General features: G+C 41.6%; 1 protein-coding gene across 1 annotated transcript in view; it reads left to right on the forward strand.

Moving 5' to 3' along the window:
• Window positions 1–21221, forward strand: part of hspa4a (heat shock protein family A (Hsp70) member 4a) — an 80250-nt gene that overhangs the window by 24681 nt on the left and 34348 nt on the right. Inside the window, exons 4-10 of the mRNA XM_085995741.1 lie at window positions 1490–1612; window positions 1746–1845; window positions 4425–4558; window positions 5881–6125; window positions 10348–10424; window positions 13443–13594; window positions 18787–18893. Coding sequence (XP_085851867.1) covers window positions 1490–1612; window positions 1746–1845; window positions 4425–4558; window positions 5881–6125; window positions 10348–10424; window positions 13443–13594; window positions 18787–18893 — 938 coding nt within the window. The remainder of the gene's footprint in view (window positions 1–1489; window positions 1613–1745; window positions 1846–4424; window positions 4559–5880; window positions 6126–10347; window positions 10425–13442; window positions 13595–18786; window positions 18894–21221) is intronic.

Consider the following 21221-nt stretch of genomic DNA (forward strand, 5'->3'; position numbering starts at 1 on the left):
GTTGGGATAAATGGTTAATTCTCAGACTGGCAATCAGTAACTAGTGGTGTTCCGCAGGGGTCAGTGCTGGGTCCCCAACTCTTTACAATCTATATTAACGATTTGGAGGAGGGGACCGAGTGTAACCTATCAAAGTTTGCAGATGATACTAAGATGGGAGGGAAAGTAGTGAGTGAGGAGGACATAAAAAACCTGCAAGGGGACATACAGGCTAAGTAAGTGGGCAGAGATTTGGCAGATGGAATACAATACTGGAAAGTGTGAGGTTATGCACTTTGGCAGGAAAAATCGTAGAGCAAGTTATTATCTTAATGGCAAGAAACTGGAAAGTACTGTAGTACAAAGGGATCTGGGGGTCCTGGTGCACGAAACTCAAAAGGTTAGTATGTAGGTGCAGCAAGTGATTAAGAAGGCCAATGGAATGTTGGCTTTCATTGCTAGGGGGATGGAATATAAGAATAGGGAGGTATTGCTTCAGTTGTACAAGGTATTGGTGAGACCGCACCTGGAATACTGCATACAGTTTTGGTGTCCATACTTAAGAAAAGACATACTTGCTCTCGAGTCAGTACAAAGAAGGTTCACTCGGTTAATCCCGGGGATGAGGGGATGGACATGTGAGGAGAGGTTGAGTAGATTGGGACTCTACTTATTGGAGTTCAGAAGAATGAGAGGCGATCTTATTGAAACATATAAGATTGTGAAGGGGTTGGATCGGGTGGCTGCGGGGAGGATGTTCCCGATGGGTGAAACTAGAACTAGGGGGCATAGTCTTAGAATAAGGGGCTGCTCTTTCAAAACTGAGATGAGGAGGAACTACTTCACTCAGTGGGTGGTAGGTCCATGGAATATGCTGCCCCAAAAAGCTGTAGAAGCTACATCATTACATACATTTAAAACAGAAATAGACAGTTTCCTAGAAGTAAAGGGAATTAAGGGTTACGGGGAGCGGGCAGGAATTTGGACATGAGTCTAGGTTCGGATCGGACATGGCCCTGTGGGTAGCGGAGCGGGCCCAGGGGCCGTGTAGCCTGATCCTGCTCCTATTTTGTGTGTCTAATTCTGTTAGATTCAGGAGATGGTTCTGTGATAGTAGATTGGCGGTTAGGATCAGATCAGCCATGATAATTGAATGGCGGAGCAGGCTCGAGTGGCCGATTGGCCTACTCCTGCTCCTATTTCTTATGAGCTTGCCGGACATTTAGCCAGATAACACACAGTTTCCTGTATTACAACAGTGACTACATTTCAAAAGTACTTCACTGGCTGTGAAGTACTATTGGGATGTTACGAAAGGCACTATATGTACAAGTCCCTTCCTCCCTGATATCAGTTATTTTCCTCTCGTCACCTATTATGATTTAATGAAAGATGTTTGTGAACAACAAATGCTTTTGGTCAAGATGTATTTTTCAAATAAAAGGATTTTATTAATGTAACGATGAAAAGATTTTTTTTTTAAGTTTCCTTGTTTTCATTTTTTTAAAAGGTTTCGTACATGGAAGAGGAACGGTGCTTTAGTGTGGAGCAAGTGGCAGGAATGTTGTTGACTAAACTGAAGGAAACAGCTGAAACTGCGCTTAAGAAACCAGTCATGGATTGTGTGATATCAGTAAGTAGTCAAAGTACTGCTAATTTTGTACGGTATAATATGTAGTATTCACTTTTGAAAATTGAGTCTCTTTAATGTAATTCTTTTGGCCAGATGCCTTTCCCTTCATTGATCTTCTGTGTACTATCTGTAGGTTCCATGTTTCTACACAGATGCTGAGAGGAGGTCAGTCATGGATGCTGCGCAGATTGCAGGGCTCAACTGTTTACGGCTAATTAATGAAACTACTTCAGGTAATAGTTAAATGCTTTTTGGACACAATAGGCATTCTTATTGTGGGAGAGAGGGGACTGGAGTTGTCACATTCTAGCCGCTGACTTGCACTAGAACAATAGTATATTGGTGCAGTTTGAGGGGAAAAATAGAAAATCAGCTGTTCTATTGGTGAGAATAGAATTCAAACCATTGGCCTGCCCAGCTCATTGAATTACTATCCCATTGCAACCTGTACAAATAATAATGAATGCCAGGGAGTTGCACAGCAGTAATCTAGCTTTAGTTAAGACTGTTGTTTATGTAGTGCCTTAACAAGTTTATTAAGCATCTTAAAGTGCTTCACATACAATTAATTACTTTTTGAAATGTAGTGACTTGTTATGTAGGTTAATAGCAATCATTTAGCATGTAGCAAGATTGCACAAACAGCAATGTGATGAATGATTGGTTATTTAATCTGGTTTTGGTGGTTGAGGGAAGAATGTTGATCAGAGCACAAGTAGAACTCCCTTTAAACAGTGGCATGGAGTCTTTAATGTTGACTTTTGGTCTAATGTCGCATCTGAAGGATGACACCTTTGACAATGCAGCACTCCCTCAGTACTACATTGGAGTGTTTAGTCTAGATTATGTGCTCTGGATTGGGGTTTGCACCTGCAACCTTCTATAACATCAGAAACCATGAGTAATATCTATTGAGCTCTCGAATCCTAATTAGATAACTAACTTGAATTCAGTTGTATTTATCTTATTTATTAAATCCATACCATTTTATTTCTTGGTGGGCTTTTAGTAACTTTTATTGGTAGCAATTGACTGTTAATTATATCCTTGATGTGATATTCACAAAGTTTATCCATGATTTTAATCTGTCTATTGCAAGAGAGAAGCAGTCTCCGTGTAGGTTAATAGATGGGTAGGATTGTTTCAATGCAGTGAAGCATTAAGGGGTTCAAATAGTATCAAAAGTACCAGAACATTTGTTAATAACAGCCTGTAACCAATTAGTAAAATGCATGTGAGAATGGGACTGTTGTTTTCTTCCTTTCTTCTTTGTCTCTGTGGGGAAATAACTTGATCTCCATTTGGAGTCGCCTTCTATATGCAAAGGCAAGAATGAGAATTTGTCATGTGGGTAATTCTAGGAGAGAACCTACATCCTACCACTCTTGTAGATCTTTCTGTACCCCAGCTTGCTGCACCACTATGTAGTTCTGTCTTCAGAAATCTATGAGTAGATCCTCAAATTTACAAAGAAGTTTGTGCATACATGATTTCAAATATTGTGCTGTTTATTGATAATTATGTGTAATGAGAATAGGCTATATAATTGAATTTCAGCTAGTTATTTTTGGAAAAAAGAATGAAAGCAAATGTGATCAGTCCTTTCAAATGCTGAAAGACACAGTGAAAGTAAATTATTTAACTCCGCCACGAGTACAAATTGACAAACATGAAGTTACTCAAGTGGGCAGAATTTTTTTCAGAGTGCATTATGAAATTGATATCCATCAAACAGTTAATTTAAATTAACTTTTTAAAGATATGGAGGTAGAGTTTCTGCTTTGGGTGGAATCGGCGATTCCTGCGCAAATTGCGGCCGTTTTTCCTTCCCGCGTTTCCGCTCAAACTCATTTGCGTATCGGCGAATGCAAAATCTGCAAAGAGCCAGCGCAATCGGGCAGCATTTTAAAATGTAATTTAAAAAATTAAAAAAAATTCCTTGATATATTTAAGAGTGGTAACTTGGTAAAGTTTGATTAATACAGCTGAAAATGAGTATCACAAAAAATAAGCATTTTATATCAGTGTCAATCCACCACCTGTGAGTAACCTGATTTTAAATTACTGAAAATGGCTTTAAAAAAATATACAGGACTATTTTCGTGTTAGATTGGGATATAGTAGTCAGTTCCTTTAGTAAATTTTTAAAAAAAACATTCAAAACCTTTCACAGCATACCTATTGGTGTCCTTGTGCCCAAAAGTTCATAATTTTTGGAGCCTCCTTGAAGGCCTGCAAACGAGCGCAATTAGCGCAAACTCCCAATGGTGATTAATTCATCCTGGGGGCTTAGCCAGTTTTGTGTGCAGGGCCTACTTCTAGCGCGATGCTTTTAGAACCAGTGCAATTGAGTGGAAACTCCAGGCCGTACTTCCTTTTCTCTCAACCTGAGTCTCAGCCTTTGGGGTACAGTCTCATGTCACCCATTGTTTATACAAGCCTAAACCGTGAACGTCAACAGACTAGTCAGCCATGAGGAAACCACAAGTCCTACAACAGTGCCCACATGTGCATACAGTGTCTAGTAAGGATCATTGATCTGGTGATCAGGAATAGGAATTTGTCCCTCCTTAGCCTGGGGTTGCTGAGTCCAATGGTAGCACTGGTCTGAATTGTCTTTTCTCAATCAGCTTTTTTCAATCTATGCTTATGGAGGAGAAATGTGGGTATTTGAATAGGCTCTTTACTCACACACTTTGATACAGTGTGATTTTATTATTTTGTCCCAATTGTGTTGGGCTCCCCTGCTGTTCTTAATTAAAATGACTTCCTCTGGAACATTGTGTAGTTACACCTATTGCTTTATATGCAGTTGCACTTGCTTATGGGATATACAAACAAGACCTACCAGCCCCCGAGGAGAAGCCAAGGAATGTTGTTTTTGTTGATATGGGACACTCAGCATTTCAGGTTTCAGTCTGTGCATTCAATAAGGGGAAACTAAAGGTAAGGTCAAGCAGTATTTTTTTAATGCATATGAAGTCTCATTTCTTGACATTTTGTGGAACAAATGTAAGCAATGTACATACAGTAAATGCTCACAAACACTACTACTGATTGAGGACTTCGTGATAATAGAGAAGCTGCAAGCTGCTTCACTTTGATCTTAATTCTGCTGCATAAAGTTCTTGGTCTTAGAAATAATCAACAAACTTTAGTAAAGTGGTTCTAGTCTGAATGTAGTCATTAGTTTAAATTACAATATCTTCTTTAGAGCATTACTTACCTTGTCAATTATTTCTGGGAGCAAGAACTTTATGCGGTAGAATAACTTTGAAAAGGCAGCCACACAACTCTCATAATATGGCTTATTTCACATGTTCCCTTTTCTTCTTTCACATAGGCATGCATAAACACTGCTTCTGGAACTCTTTAGCAACCATAATCAATGCACTGGTCTCTGGCCTTGTATTTTAAGCAGTGTATCACCATTATTAATTTAATTGGCTTTTTGGCAGTCCACAAGAGAAATCCGTACTCCTGCCTTCCTACCCTTTTTATTACCATGACTCCAACAGATCATTAATTCTTGTAACAAACGGGTATATCGACCAATGATCGAGCTCTATAACAGCTGCTATCTTTGTGTCTGTGCTGTGACTGTGATGATTGTGTTGATAGTTTACACAGTCCTGCGAATGGTATACTGGAATTTTAGACAAAATTTCATCCTTTGCATCCAATTGAACTTCCAATCTACTCTTTTTTTTAAATGACATTTAGCAGTGCCAGATATCCCAGTTCTTTAAGTCTTTGCAGCAAGACCACTTTACCACGTTGACAAATTAGACATGCAACGTCAGTACTGGGTGAGATCTCTTCTCCAATGCTGAAAGCCACTTCTAAAAACAAAATAAATTTATTACGGTCGAGAGTAAAAATGTCAACTTTCATTAGTTATATTTTTGGCAGTCACCTACCAAAATTGGTGCGATAAAGAATAGCCACAGAGGTAAGAAAGTTCATCTGTTGGCTGACATATAAAAAATTATTACATACATGTATTACTCTTTCAAATTAACCCAAACATGTGGCTCCACCATTAAAAATTAATACTCTGTAACTGCTTATTTCTTGGTTTAGAAATATACAGTAGGTCAGACAACCTCTAAAGAGAAAAGACAGGTTATGACATTTTGGGCGTGTACTCTTCATTAGAATAGATGATGGGTACACACCCAAAACTTCATAACTTGTTTTTATTTCAGATTTCCAATATTTGCAGTTTTTTTCCCTTGCCATTTAACTGTCGGTTTGTGTTGTCCTAGGTCCTTGCTACTGCTTTTGACCCTTACTTGGGCGGAAGGAACTTTGATGAGATTCTAGTAAATCACTTCTGTGAAGAATTCAGTAAAAAATACAAACTAGATGTTAAATCAAAAATCCGAGCCGTAGTGCGGCTTTTCCAGGAATGTGAAAAGCTGAAGAAACTAATGAGTGCCAATGCATCTGATCTACCAATGAATATTGAGTGTTTCATGAATGACATTGATGTTTCTGGAGCATTGAACAGGTATAAAATAATGCTGAAGTTTCAGGATCTTGGTCCTTTTAGAAGTTATAAAAGATACAGTAATGGTTACTACCTCTAGGCTTATTGTAACACTGACCACAAAGGCGCACAAATTACATTTTTGCAAGATAAAATGCATCAAGAACCAGTTATGTTGTCATATAATCAAGATTTCTGATTGCCTAAAATATGGGGTGGTAAATTGCGAGGAGGAAAGCCTCAGGCTACAGGACGATATAAACGGGTTGGTCAGATGGGCGGAAAAGTGGCAAATGGAATTTAACCCTGAAAAGTGCGAGGTGATGCATTTTGGACGGACAAATAAGGCAAGGGAATACACAATGAGTGGTAGGGCCCTAGGAAGCACAGAGGGTCAGAGGGACCTTTGTGTACATGTACATAGATCCCCGAAGGCAGCGGATCAGGTAGATAAGGTGGTTTAAAAAGGCATATGAGATACTTGCCTTCATTAGCCGAGGCATAGAATATAAGAGCAGGGAGGTTATGATGGAGCTGTACAAAACGCTGGTAAGGCCACAGCTGGAGTACTGTGTGCAGTTCTGGTCGCCTCACTATAGGAAGGATGTGATTGCTTTGGAGAGGGTGCAGAGAAGATTCACCAGGATGTTACCTGGGATGGAGCGCCTCAGCTATGAAGAAAGACTAAACAGGCTGGGGTTGTTTTCCTTGGAGCAAAGAAGGCTGAGGGGGGACCTGATTGAGGTGTACAAAATGATGAGGGGCATAGATAGGGTAGATAAAGAGGAACTTTTCCCCTTAGTAGGGGGGTCAATAACAAGGGGGGTCAATAACAAGGGGGCATAGATTCAAGGTAAGGGGCAGGAGGTTTAGAGGGGATTTGAGGAGGAACTTTTTCACCCAGCGGGTGGTTGGAGCCTGGAACTCACTGCCTGAAAGGGTGGTAGAGGCAGGAACCCTCACAACATTCATGAAGCATTTGGATGAGCACTTGAAATGCCATTGCATACAAGGCTATGGACCAAATGCTGGAAAATGGGATTAGATTAGACAGGGCTTGATGGACGGCGCAGACACGATGGGCCGAAGGGCCTCTTTCTGTGCTGTATAACTCTATGACTCTATACTCCTATGTATCTCCCTGCACTGGAAGATTTTTAAAAAGTAAATTTTAATTCTGTTTGATAACCAGGCAGTAGAAAAAGAAAAAAATAATTTTGGTTGTCTTCAGCCGCTGGTTGCACAGTTAAGGTACAATGGTGCAGCGTCAAGGATGTTAATGCTGGTTATGGTGTTGAACCATGACCTAAACCAAAAGCCAATGGGCAGCATGGAAACTCTTCTCATTTTGAAAGATTAAATATGTCCAAAGCATGTAGTATTTTCCCAGGTTAATTTTGTTTTGGAAATTTTTATGAACACTTGTTTTACAAAATCCTGATGTAAATCTCTTGCATAGCCTAGATCATTTTTTTTTCGCTTATGGGATGTGGGCGTCGCTGGCAAGGCCAGCATTTATTGCCCATCCCTAGTTGCCCTTGAGAAAGTGGTGGTGAGCCGCATTCTTGAACCACTGCAGTCCGTGCAGTGAAGGTACTCCCACAGTGCTCTTAGGGAGGGAGTTCCAGGATTTTGACCCAGCGACGATGAAGGATCAGCGATATACTTCTAAGTCAGGATGCTGTGTGACTTGGAGGGGAACTTGGGAGGTGGTGGTGTTCCCAAGCGCCTGCTGCCCTTGTCCTTCTAGGTGGAAGAAGTCGCACGTTTGGGAGGTGCTGCCGAAGAAGCCTTGGCGAGTTGCTGCAGTGCATCTTGTAGATGGCACACACTGCAGCCACGGTACGTCGGTGGTGGGGGGAGTGAATGTTTAAGGTGGTGGCTGGGGTGCCAATCAAGCGGGCCTTGGATGATGTCGAGCTTCTGGAGTGTTGTTGGAGCTGCACTCATCCAGGCAAGTGGAGAGTATTCCATCACACTCCTTACTTGTGCCTTGTAGATGGTGGAAAGGCTTTGGGGAGTCAGGAGGTGAGACACTCGCCGCAGAATACCTAGCCTCTGACCTGCTCTTGTTGCCACAGTATTTATGTGGCTGGTCCAATTAAGTTTCTGGTCAATGGTGACCCCCCCCAGGATATTGATGGTAGTGGATTCGGTGATGGTAATGCCGTTGAAAGTCAAGGGGAGGTGGTTAGACTCTCGCTTGTTGGAGATAGTCATTGCCTGGCACGTCTATGGCGCGAATGTTACCTACCACTTATCAGCCCAAGCCTGAACAACATCCAGGTCTTGTTGCATGCGGGCATGGACTGCTTCATTATCTGAGGAGTTGTGAATGGCACTGAACACTGTACAGTCATCAGCGAAAATCCCCATTTCTGACCTTATGTTGGAGGGAAGGTCATCGATGAAGCAGCTGAAGATGGCTGGGCCTAGGACACTGCCCTGAGGAACTCCTGCAGCGATGTCCTGGGGCTGTGATGATTGACCTTCAACCACCACAACCATCTTCCTTTGTGCTAGGTATGACTCCAGCCAGTGGAGCGTTTTCCCCCTGACTCCCATGACTTCAGTTTTACAAGGGCTCTTTGATGCCACACTCGATCAAATGCTGCCTTGATGTCAAGGGCAGTCACTCTCACCTCGCCTCTGCACTGAGGACATGATACAACTGTATTTATTTTGCCTTTACTATCCTGCCTAATAGATTGTGTTTTATCATTTCTTAAAAAGTTTTTCCTGATATCTGTGAAAGGGAGATGTGTTGCATTTCAAATCAAAGAACTATACGTATCAATATTTGAGATGTGGCTAATCATTTTAAATGTGATTACTGCATGCTGAATCTGTCTGTTTGTCTCTCTCCTGACTTGCTTTATCCATGTGGGAGAGGGTGCACAGAACAACTGTCTGGTATACAAGTCATTTCAAAGGCAGATCATCACTGCTGTCTAGACCATTTGACCAGTTGTTTGTTAAAGTCACGTAGGTGACAGAAAATGTAATACTTTTTAATTGGCTGCAAGAGATCGAGCTATATTGTGTTGATCAGTGGTAAGTCTGAGCTTTGGGATGTCTTATCAGTTTGTGAACAGGGCTGCATGCTGTGCACACTCAAGACCATGACACACGGTGTAGTCAGGACAGCCGCAGCTGTGCGAAACTCAAAATAGCAAGTGAACCAACAGCTTAGCTGGCAGCTGGCCCAGTTTCCCTGCTTATCAAAAGGTACCGCTTCAAAATTTCATGGATTCTGCACAATCTAATGACTCCCTCACTTGAGTCCACATGGACTGCCTCAAGGACTGGACTAGTTTGAAGGATGAACCTCTTCCTGCTGGAGGATAAAACTCCCACTGCATTTTAAAGTAGAATCTGTCACCTATTTTCCAAAAGCTCATCAAACCTTTTGATTTATGATACCATACAGTACATGGAATAACTAAGTGCTTTTGGGTTTTCCTGAGTTGTTGAGATAAATCAGTTTTATAAAATTGAGCGTTCTTCATGTATATAAAATCAGATATTTTGAAGGACAATCCAGACTTGCTGCCACTGAGTTGCTCATTTTAATTATGAAAAAACAACACTGAATTAAATTTTTTATATATCTTCAGAATGTGGGTGTTGTTAGCAAGGCCGGCATTTATTGCCCATCCCTAGTTGTCCTCGAAGGTGGTGGTGTGCCTTCTTGAACTGCAGTAGTCCATGTGGTGAAGGTATTCCCACAATGCTATTGGTCAGGAGTTCCAGGATTTTGACCCAGTGACAATGAAGGAATGGCAATATATGCCCAAGTTAAGATGGTGTCTGGGAAATTGTGACATTGACCCAAAAGTTTGAGAGACAAATTTAAAAGGATAGGAGAGAAGAAACAATTGTCAAGGAAACTGGACCAATAAATATTGGAAGCCTATTTTGCATTCAGTGGAGACACTGATTTATAACCTGACCAGAGATTTGTATCATCTTGAATAACTGTTTAGTCAGCTTCTGCTCTGCTGCACTATTTTAATATTAGTTATTTTAATATTAGTGGTTTCAATATGGGAACAATCTACAAATGCAGTTTACAAGGATATGGTTTTCAAAAACTGCAGGTGATGGGAGTAATTTTTGTGTAATTATCTCTTAAAAGCTGGTGGACAGATTAAATCTTTACACGCAGGATAGCAGTGTAACGTTTTCTCAAATCTTGGGTCAAAACTTCTCTCAATATTTTTCTATTTTGGATTGTTCAAAGGGCCCAGTTTGAAGAGATGTGCAGTGCTCTTTTGTCTAGAGTGGAGTCTCCTCTTCGCAGTCTTTTGGAACAAACTAGTGAGTAAACAAATTCATTCAGATTGGTCTATCTTTGGATGTTCCACACTTCAGTTTCACTTTGTTTTTCTCATTATAGAATCATTGTTCTCTTTCAGTGCTGTAATTACTTTCAGCTCATAGCAGTTTGTTCTTCAACTCTGATTCCATTTCCTTAATCTGTTCCTGTAGCTTTTATATTCCTTTTTCAAATACTTATCCAATTCCTGGTCTTGGTCAAGACCCATCTAAAGCACTGCGTTCAGTTTTGGGCACTTTGGGAAGGATATATTGACCTTTGAGGGGATGCAATGCAGGTTTACCATAATGATGAATTAGAAACATTAGGAACAGGAGAAGGCCATGCAGCTCCTCAAGCCTGCTCTGCCAGTCAGTTAGATCACAGCAGATCTGCACCTTGCCTCCATTTACTCATCTTTTCTGCATATCCTTTGATACCCTTACCTAACAGAAATTGTAGATAATTACATGGACAGATTACATCTTTTTACACACAGGATAGCAGTATAACATTTTCTCCAATCTTGGATCAAAACTTCTCTCAACTTAGAGGGTTAAATTATGAGGACGGGTTATATAAACTTGGCTTGTATTCCCTTGAGTATAGAAGATTGAGGGGGTGATCTGATCTGGATGTTTAAAACATTAGAAATTTGATTGGGTAGACACAGAGAAACAATTTCCTGTGGCGGGGGAATCAAGAACAAAGGGACATCATCTCAAAATTAGAGCTAAGCTATTCAGGAGCAAAATCAGGAAGCACTTTTTCACGCAGGGTAGTAGAAATCTGGAGCTCGCTCTCCCAAAAGGCTGTGGATGCTAGGACGGTTGCAGCTTTCAGGACTGCGGTAGATAAATTTCTATTAGGTAAGGGTATGAATCAAAGGATATGAATCAAAGGTGAGTAAACGGGGTTGAGGTGCAGATCTGCTGCAATCTAATTGAATGGCCGAGCAGGCTCGAAGGGATGAATGGCCTTCTCCTGTTCTAACGTTCCTAATTTCTTATTAAATAATGTAGTCTCTGTCTTAATGGGGCAGAAATTCCGATCCCTACGGGTGGGTACGCGCTGTGTACTCGGCCGTAGGGACATCGGAAATGCCGGTTTCAGGCATGCACAGCGCATGCGTTGGAAACCGGCATTTCCGATCTGTCAAGAAAGCTCTTGACAGATCCTCCAGCTGCCCTGGAGCAGGGCCTCTGCGGGCGGAGAGTTCCATTTTTTGGAGACCCTCTGCCCGCAGAAAACACTTACAATTCTTGCGCCTGGTAAAAGCAGGTGCAAGGCCTGCTTTTACTAGGATAAGAGTTGAAAAAAAGTTTTAAAACATTTTTTCCACTGATTTATCATTTAAAAATACTTTAAAGAACGGTAAGTTTATTTTTAGCCCCGTTAAAAACTTTAATTATTTTTTTCAAAAATTTAAATTTTTGTTTAAAATGGTTAATTTATGTAATTTCAAGTCATTTTAAAAATGTGATTTTTAAAAAAAATTATTTAAATTTTACTATGTTTTGGGGGTGATCGGCATTCATATATTTGACAGGTCTTCCTGTCAAATGTATGAATGGAGATTCCCTTCTCTGATTGGCTCCCCATGGCCCACGTGATCCCAGGGATGCTGCGAACCGCCAGTGCCTCTGGGATACGTGGGACCTGCGGACTTGGCGCAGATTTTTCCAGATCGCAGCCTCCGCCTGCAAACGGAATTTCTGGGCCATTCTCTGTGCTAAAACATTCCATGTTCAAAAAAAATCTATGAAAATATTTCTTCTAACTTACTGTTGCAATTTAATAACTCTTAACATTGCTTTCTTGATGGTTCAGTTTATTAAAGCAGACATAAAGACTAGGAAAATCCCAAGTTTGATCCCCAGTCAGGGCTGAGTTTGCTGACCTTGTCCAAGATGGTACAGGAAACTTTGGTTTATCCGGAGGTTAACTGTCCGGAATGCTCGAGCCACCGGCAAAAATCAGGAGCCGTTTCGTTAGGTTTTTTTTCTTTTCGTTGCTTTTTTTTCACCAGTCAGGCTCTGCAAGGTCTCGCTGAAGCTGTTGCTAAGCTACAGAGACGCTTGCAAGGTACAGCCGACTGTTTAGAAGCTGTTGAGGGTTTGTTGCCAGATACGGAGCTCAAAATCTCCGTATGTTTCAACATTAGCGCTGGTTTGTCCGGCAGTTTTGATGGGACGGCAACAGCTCGGTCCCGTCGGTGCTGGATAGCACAAAGTTTCCTGTAGTAGGTGCTAAATTGGTGTTGGTGCCTCTGGGATAGGGAAGGCAAAGTAGGCCATGATGTGGATGCGGATGTGCATGGACATGGACTTTAAATTAACATATGATTGAAGTCTGTGATGCCCCAGCAGTCAAATAGCCTGCTGATATTCACTGCCATGGCTCACACCTAAAGAATGACCTCTTGAGCAAAGTGCCAGAGGGCCTTCAGTGTCTATGGAACTGAACCCCAGCAAAAAGGCAACATCTTGAACAGTGGAGGGGAGAAACCTTTTTTATAAATATCTTGACTTGTTTATTTTCTTCTTAGATGTTCTTATTGGATGTCAAAGGCTGACTTGTGTAGAAGCTATCCCCTTTTTAGTTGCTATTTTAATACTAAATATTGTCCATAATTCTGAAATAAATCCTGAAGTCTGTTCACCAAAAAAGCCTACTTGATGAAAATGCTATAGTTTAGCTAAAAGGAGAACCACTTGAGCAAAGTGCCAAAGTAAGGAAAGTGTTCCCCTTCGGTGATTCTATCACACCACGGTACTTATAATGTCAGAAACCAGTCTTGAAAGTGTAAATTCTGAATTTTTATGGTACCTTTTAGAATGGATTACTTTACAAGTTTCGGCATACAGTTCTGTCTCTACATTAATGGGTATTCTAAAAAAGAAAGTCTTTCATAATGGAACATTTTATCTTTCTCCATTTTCACCCTCCCATTATACCATAAATATTGTAAAACTGCTACCATAATCCTTCAGTAACAAATGTTTCTCCTCCCTTTTTAGAGCTTAAACGAGAAGATATTTATGCTGTTGAGATTGTGGGTGGAGCAACTCGTATCCCTGCTGTTAAAGAAAGAATTAGCAAGTTCTTTGGTAAAACCCTCAGTACAACTTTAAATGCAGATGAGGCTGTAGCACGTGGTTGTGCTTTGCAGGTGAGAAGTTTATCATTTGTGGACCGACGCATAGTGCGTAGTTTGCCGTTCTCTCTTGGTCATGACTGTCACTGAACATGTATTTTTATTGTACCAAGGAAATTACTGAGTTGGAATACCAGTAGTGCAGACTGAGCTACAAATTACATACCAGTCCAAAGTACAGTAGATATGTTGATAGGATGAGATGAAGCAAGGTGGGAGGAGGCTTGGGTGGAGCATAAACCTGTTGGTCTGAATGGCCTGTTTCTGTGCTGTAAAATTATTTTTAATTCTATGTGCAAGAAACCTCAATGCTGATGCTAAGTTCCTCCCAATCACTTTTTTTTACATTCAGTTTTGGTGTGTCTGCCATTAATTTAAATATTGAGTGTCGCCACATGATTTTTAAAAAAAATTAAAATTGCAATTAATATTTTTTGAGTGACATTGATGGGTGGGGGAACTTGGGAAGCCTGATAATTTAGTTTCTGTTGTAATACTTAATGTACAAAAAGAAAACTTCCATAGGCAGTCCAGGGTCCAACACGTTGGCATACCAATGTGCTTCGTTAATGGATTAGCAGGTTTAAGGTTTATGCCTGTGATTCACCACATAATGTGTACCTGATCTCTCTCGGCCTAGTGGAGTCAGGTACTTTTTCACAGGAAGAAAAGGAAAGTCTCCTGTATTTTTTATTACAAATCTTTTACAGGCATATTTAAGAGTCATTAGCAAAAGCCTGGGAATAGGGCTGACGTTCCATTCTGTCGCCTTTTTCAGGGAGAGGGTGGTATGTCTAAAAGAGATGGGGTTTTTTTCTTAAAAGACTTGTCTTAAATGAATTTCTATTCCACTCAGTTTCTAGCCTTCCCATATCTACTGAATGAGACCAGTCAATTGGCAAAGAAATTCATTGATCTATGATTTATGAAGTGCAGCCACGTGAGCTTTGCTGAACTGATCAGCAAATCTTTCAAATTTAAATCAATCTTTAGGGAAAACTCAACAAGCCATGATAATGAGATTAACGGGCTGCTTTTTGCATTCGCATTGCAGAGGTGGGATTCAATAAATTGGAGGTCTTGGAGCATGAGCATTTTGCAGTAGAAAAGGTTCAGGGAAAATTCTCTGGAGAAATATTGAGATCTTCTGTAGAGCAAAAATAATTCTTCTTTCTCTCCAAGTGTGTTGCCTGTGCCATTTCAATGTAGTTTGTTAAGTTTTGGCAGTGCTCTTGACCATTGGCATTTATCCAAACTAAATGGTTGTAGTTGCATTTTCTTGGGCCAAAATGAAAGCATTATGATGTAGAACTATGCAGTATTCTACAACCCTGGGCAGTCTGCTTGGTGCAGTGCAGCATTCTCCCCCCTCAGGAAGCATTGGTGAGTTGAGTCAGAATCAAGATCCAAATATAAATCTTTACTTTCTGATACCTGAATTTGAACCTACTGTTGGAAACATCGAAAACTAGGAGCAGGAGTAGGCCATTCGGCCCTTCGAGCCTGCTCCGCCATTCAATATGATCATGGCTGATCCTCTATCTCAATACCATATTCCTGCTCTCTCCCCATACCCCTTGATGCCTTTTGTGTCTAGAAATCTATCTATCCATCTATCTTCTTAAATATATTCAGTGACTTGGCCTCCACAGCCTTCTGTGGTAGAGAATTCCACAGGTTCACCACCCTCTGAGTGAAGAAATTTCTCCTCACCTCCGTCCTAAATGTCCAACCCCGTATCCTGAGACTGTGACCCCTCGTTCTAGACCACCACCCCCCCCCCCCCCCCCCCCGCAGCCAGGGGAAACATCCTCCCTGCATCCAGTCTGTCCAGCCCTGTCAGAATTTTATACATTTCAATGAGACCCCCTCTCATTCTTCTAAACTCTAGTGAATACAGGCCTAGTCGACCCAATCTCTCCTCATACGACAGTCCTGCTATCCCAGGAATCAGTCTGGTGAACCTTTGCTGCACTCCCTCTATGGCAAGTATATCCTTCCTTGGGTAAGGAGACCAAAACTGCACACAGTACTCCAGGTGTTGTCTCACCAAGGCCCTGTACAACTGTAGTAAGACATCCTTGCTACTGTACTCAAATCCTCTTGCAATGAAGGCCAACATACCATTTGCCTTCCTAACTGCTTACTGCATCTGCATGTTTGCTTTCAGTGACTGGTGTACAAGGACACCCAGGTCTCTTTGTACATCCGCATTTCCCAATCTAGCGCCATTTAAATAATACTCTACCTTTCTGTTTTTCCTACCGAAGTGAATAACATCACATTTATCCACGTTCTACTGCATCTGCCATGTATTTACCCACTTACTCAACTTGTCTAAATCGCCTTGAAGCCTCTCTGCATCCTCCTCACAACTCTCAATCCCACCTAGTTTTGTGTCGTCGGCAAACTTGGAAATACAGGAAACTTTGTGCTATCCGGCACCGACGGGACCAAGCTGCTGCCGTTCCCTCAAAACTGCCGTACACTCCAGAGCTAACGTTGAAACATACGGAGATTTTTCATCTCCGTATGAGTCAACAAACCCTGTTGCTGCCTCTAAACAGTCGGCAAGCGTCTCTAGCTGAAGCTGTTGCTTAGCTACAGACGTTGCAGAGCTTGACTGTTCAAAAAAAGCAAAGAAAAGAAACGAAAAGAATAAAAAACGGCTCCTGATTTTTGCCGGTGGCTCGAGCTTGCCGGACGGTTCGCCTCCGGATAACACAAAGTTTCCTGTATTACATTTGGTTCCCTCATCCATATCATTGATATATATTGTGAATAGCTGGGGCCCAAGCACTGATCCCTGCGGTACCCCACTAGTCACCGCCTGCCACCCCGAAAAAGACCCATTTATTCCTACTCTCTGTTTCCTGTCTATTAACCAATTTTCAATCCATGCCAGTATATTATTCCCAATCCCATGTGCTTTAATTTTGCACACTAACCTCTTATGTGGGACTTTATCAAAGGCCTTCTGAAAATCCAAATACACCACATCCACTGGTTCTCCCTTATCTATTCTACCAGTTACATCCTCAAAAAACTCCTGTAGGTTTGTCAAACACGATTTCCCTTTCATAAATCCATGTTGACTGTGTCTAATCCCGTTGATATTTTCTAAGTGTCCTGTTATCACATCCTTTATAATAGACTCTAGCATTTTCCGTACTACTGATGTTAGGCTAACCGGTCTGTAGTTCCCTGTTTTCTCTCCCTTTTTTAAATAGTGGGGTTACATTTGCCACCCTCCAATCTGTTTGAACTGTTCCATAATCTATAGAATTTTGGAAGATGACAACCAATGCATCCACTATTTCCATGGCTACCTCTTTTAGTACTCTAGGATTATCAGGCCCTGGGGATTTATTGGCTTTCAGTCCCATTAATTTCTCCAGCACTATCTTTTTACTAATTCTAATTTCCTTTAATTCCTCCTTCTCACTAGACCCTTGGTTCCCTAGCACTTCTGGGAAGTTATTTATGTCCTCTTCCGTGATGACCGAACCAAAGTATTTGTTTAATTGCTCTGCCATTTCCTTGTTCCCCATTATAAATTCTCCCCTTTCTGACTGTAAGGGACCTACATTTGTCTTCACTAATCTTTTTTCTTTTTATATACTTGTACGAGCTTTTACAGTCCGCTTTTATGTTCCTTGCAAATTTACTCTCGTACTCTATTTTTCCCTTCTTAATCAATCTCTTGGTCCTTTTTTGCTGAACTCTAAACTGCTCCCAATCCTCAGGCTTGCTACTTTTCCTGGCAACTTTATATGATGACTCTTTGGATCTAATACTATCCTTAATTTCTTTTGTTCGCCATGGCTGGGCTGCTTTTCCTTTTGTGTTTTTGTGCCAGAAAGGAATGTATAACTGTTGCAATTCATGCATTCGTTCCTTAAATGTTAGCCATTGCCTCTCCATGTTGAGGTTCACGAATCCACTTCCCACCACGTTTCGTTGTTCCCCAAAGCACTGACCCTCTTGTCACTTGCACTTAATATGCAGAGATGAAGATTTTCAGTTATTCACCAAATTGTGCTGAAGTTTAAAATTGAATATTGTCTGCTTTTCCTCCCCTCCTGAATATTTATCAAAATTGTTGCTGTGCACCAATACAATGTGCGTTGACAAAAAGTCAAATGAGTTGCTGCATCTTACCTGTAATTATACATTTCTGCTCTGTAATAATTCAAGAACTGTGGACATCTTTTACTTAAATTATCTAATGAGGTTTTTTAAAAAAATATAGAATCTGATTTAGAAAACAAATTCTAAATTTAGTATAGGAAAATAATAATTCTAATAATCCAGGTGCATTTATATGTTCATTCAGTTATGTATGCACATTGTTACTCAGTTATAATTTTGATCCTTTAAATCATCAGTAATAATATAGATAGTTCTGTTAAAAGCAATCTTTCTCTTTAAAAAAAGAAAGTTTTTAAACAGTGCCACTCAATTGGGCAATTGCCATTCCCGGCATTCACCTAATGTTGCGGGCTCTAACAAAATATTTATTGTTCATGTGCTGAATCCAGTTCTGATGTCAGCAATGGGGTAAAGTAAAAAGGTGGTGCTACTACCTTAACACCAGCAAAGGCATTCATGGGTTTTTTGGCTGCTGGTTGAATGTACAGGTGGGATGAGTCAATCACTACCCTGTATGTATCTCTCTAGGTCATTGGGAAGATATTCGAGCCAGATACATATTTGTAAACCATTTAAGATGGATTGCATCACCTGATGCTTTATGTCAGTGCAGCTTTGGTTTACAAGCAATCTTCCATATTTATCATTTCAATGTTCTGTTTGCCCTGTGGAATATGCCCTGTTTGCCATGGATTACGCCCTGTAAGATAAACAACCGTTTCTACAGCTTCCAAGGCCTATTACAGTTCTATTCAGAAACACAAATAGATTGCCTGAGTTAGCTGGTAGACTCACTATAGGAGAAATCATAGGCAAGAGTTCATATCCTGCTCCTCTGTGGCACAGAACATTAACACATCAATATACTGCAGAAATAGGTGCTTTTCAGCTGCCTTTATGCTCATGGCATGACTAGACTGGTACAGTGAAGAGATACATATAGATTAAGTGGTCAGTGTCTGTACTTCTGAGACATTTTTTCCAAGTGTACTAAAGCTTTTGAGGCAAAACTGTCTTTCAAATATTGTACTTCAAGTTTCTGTTTTTTTTTCTAGTGCGCTATTCTTTCACCTGCATTCAAAGTGAGGGAATTCTCTATCACAGACTTGGTTCCATTCCCAATTTCCATGAGGTGGAATTCGCCTGCTGAGGAAGGGCTTGGGTGAGCATTTATTTCCAGCTTCTGAATCATAAACAGTTTGGATTACTTTTTGGATCTAGGTGTCTGAAGTTAGGAGTCCATTCAGTTTCCCATGTGCAATTTTCAGGAGTCTTAGTATTGTATTCAAGAAAAAAAAGTAGAGCAATAATCATCTGTACTTTAGAGTTAGATTGCTTAAGTGCTTAGTTGTTGCTTATAGTGCTAGTGACATTGTGGTCAAATACTAATATGGACAGGGTTCTTGCATCACTATCCACTGACCTCTACTGGAAATTCTCCAGCAAGGACAGAATCAGTTTGCCTTTGATGGCTCCTGAGGTTGTCATGGCTCACAGGTGATGTACCAGAGGGCTGTCATCAATCTTGGAATCATACCTTCGCACTAGAGTCCCAGAGGACAAGAGCGAAGAAAATAGGGTGGAGAAGTTGTCCTGTAATTTGTTGTGCATAGGAAAGGAACCTGTGGTCCATGCATTTTTTTTTTTAATTGATTGTTTCTGCTTTTGGTAAATTCCTGGATTTCTGCACAAACACCATCTGTCCCTGCTCTCCTGCCAAAACCACTCGACAATCTGGGATGATCCCAGAAAGCAAAGATAACTCCCGGCTGCTTCTCTCCACTAGCAATAGTCTCCTTCAACCCCGCTCCCCTGACCCTTCCACCCTCACCAGCAACAAGCGCAAGGAGCTCATGTCACCAAAATTGAGACCATCCGTTCAACTGCATCTGCCGGACTCCTCGTTCCCCTTGCCCACAATGCCAAACTTCCAACAAGGTTTTCCTTTTCTAGTCCTGAACCCACATCTTTATCTAGTTTCTCTCCTACCATTCCTCACACTGGCTTCTACAAGCTCATCTTGTCAATGAGATCCACCTTAATCCTCCCATGACCTATTCCCACTAAACTGCTCAGCACCCAACTTCTTTCCCTTCCTGGTCCCTATGCTAACTGATGTTGCAAATCCTCCACCATCAACATCCTGGGGGTCACCAGTGACCAGAAACTTAACTGAACCAGCCAGATAAAGGCTGGGTATTCTGTGCAATGACTCACTTCCCAAAGCCTTTCCACCACCTACAAGGCACAAGTCAGGAGGTTTTTTTTTATTCGTTCATGGGATGTGGGCGTCGCTGGTAAGGCCAGCATTTATTGCCCATCCCTAGTTGCCCTTGAAAAGGTAGTGGTGAGCCGCCTTAAACAGCTGCAGTCCATGTAGTGCTGTTAGGGAGGGAGTTCCAGAATTTTGACCCAGCAGCGATGAAGGATCAGTGATATACTTCCAAGTCAGGATGGTGTGTGACTTGGAGGGGAACTTGGAGGTGGTGGTGTTCCCATGCGCCTGCTGCTCTTGTCCTTCTAGGTGGTAGAGGTCGCGGGTTTGGGAGGTGCTGCCGAAGAAGCCTTGGCGAGTTACTGCAGTGCATCTTGTAGATGGTTCATACTGCAGCCACGGTGGAGGGAGTGAATGTTTAATGTGGTGGATGGGGTGCCAATCAAGCGGGCTGCTTTGTCTTGGATGGTGTCGAGCTTCTTGAGTGGTGTTGGAGCTTCACTCATCCGGGCAAGTGGAGAGTATTCCATCACACTCCTGACTTGTGCATTGCAGATGGTGGAAAGGCTTTGGGGAGTCAGGCAGTGAGACACTCACCGCAGAATACCTAGCCTCTGACCTCTTGTTGCCACAGTATTTATGTGGCTGGTCAATGGTGACTCCCCAGGATATTGATGGTGGGGGATTTGGCGATGGTAATGCCGCTGAATGTCAAGGGGCAGTGGTGAGATGCTTGCTTTTTGGAGATAGTCATTACCTGGCACTTTTGTGGCGCGAATGTTACCTGCCACTTATCAGCCGAAGCCTGAATGTCATCCAGGTCTTGCTGCATGCGGGCATGGACTGCTTCATTATCTGAGGAGTTGCGAATGGCACTGAACACTGTAGTCATCAGTGAACATCCCCACTTCTGACCTTATGATGGAGGGATGGTCATTGATGAAGCAGCTGAAGATGGTTGGGCCTAGGAGAACTCCTGCAGTGATGTCCTGGGGCTGTGATGATTGACCTCCAACCACCACAACCATCTTCCTTTGTGCTAGGTATGACTCCAGCCAGTGGAGAGCTTTCCCCCCCGATTCTCATTGACTTCAGTTTTACTAATGCTCCTTGATGCCACACTTGGTCAAATGCTGCCTTGATGTCAAGGGCAGTCACTCTCACCTCGCCTCTGGAATTCAGCTGGTTTGTTCATGTTTGGACCAAGACTGTAATGAGGTCTGGAGCCGAGTGGTCCTGGCAGAACCCAAACTGAGCATCAGTGAGCAGGTTATT

The sequence above is a fragment of the Somniosus microcephalus genome, chromosome 8, assembly GCF_052327205.1.
Source record: "Somniosus microcephalus isolate GS21.2 chromosome 8, FLI_Smic_1.0, whole genome shotgun sequence".
NCBI lineage: Eukaryota > Metazoa > Chordata > Chondrichthyes > Squaliformes > Somniosidae > Somniosus > Somniosus microcephalus.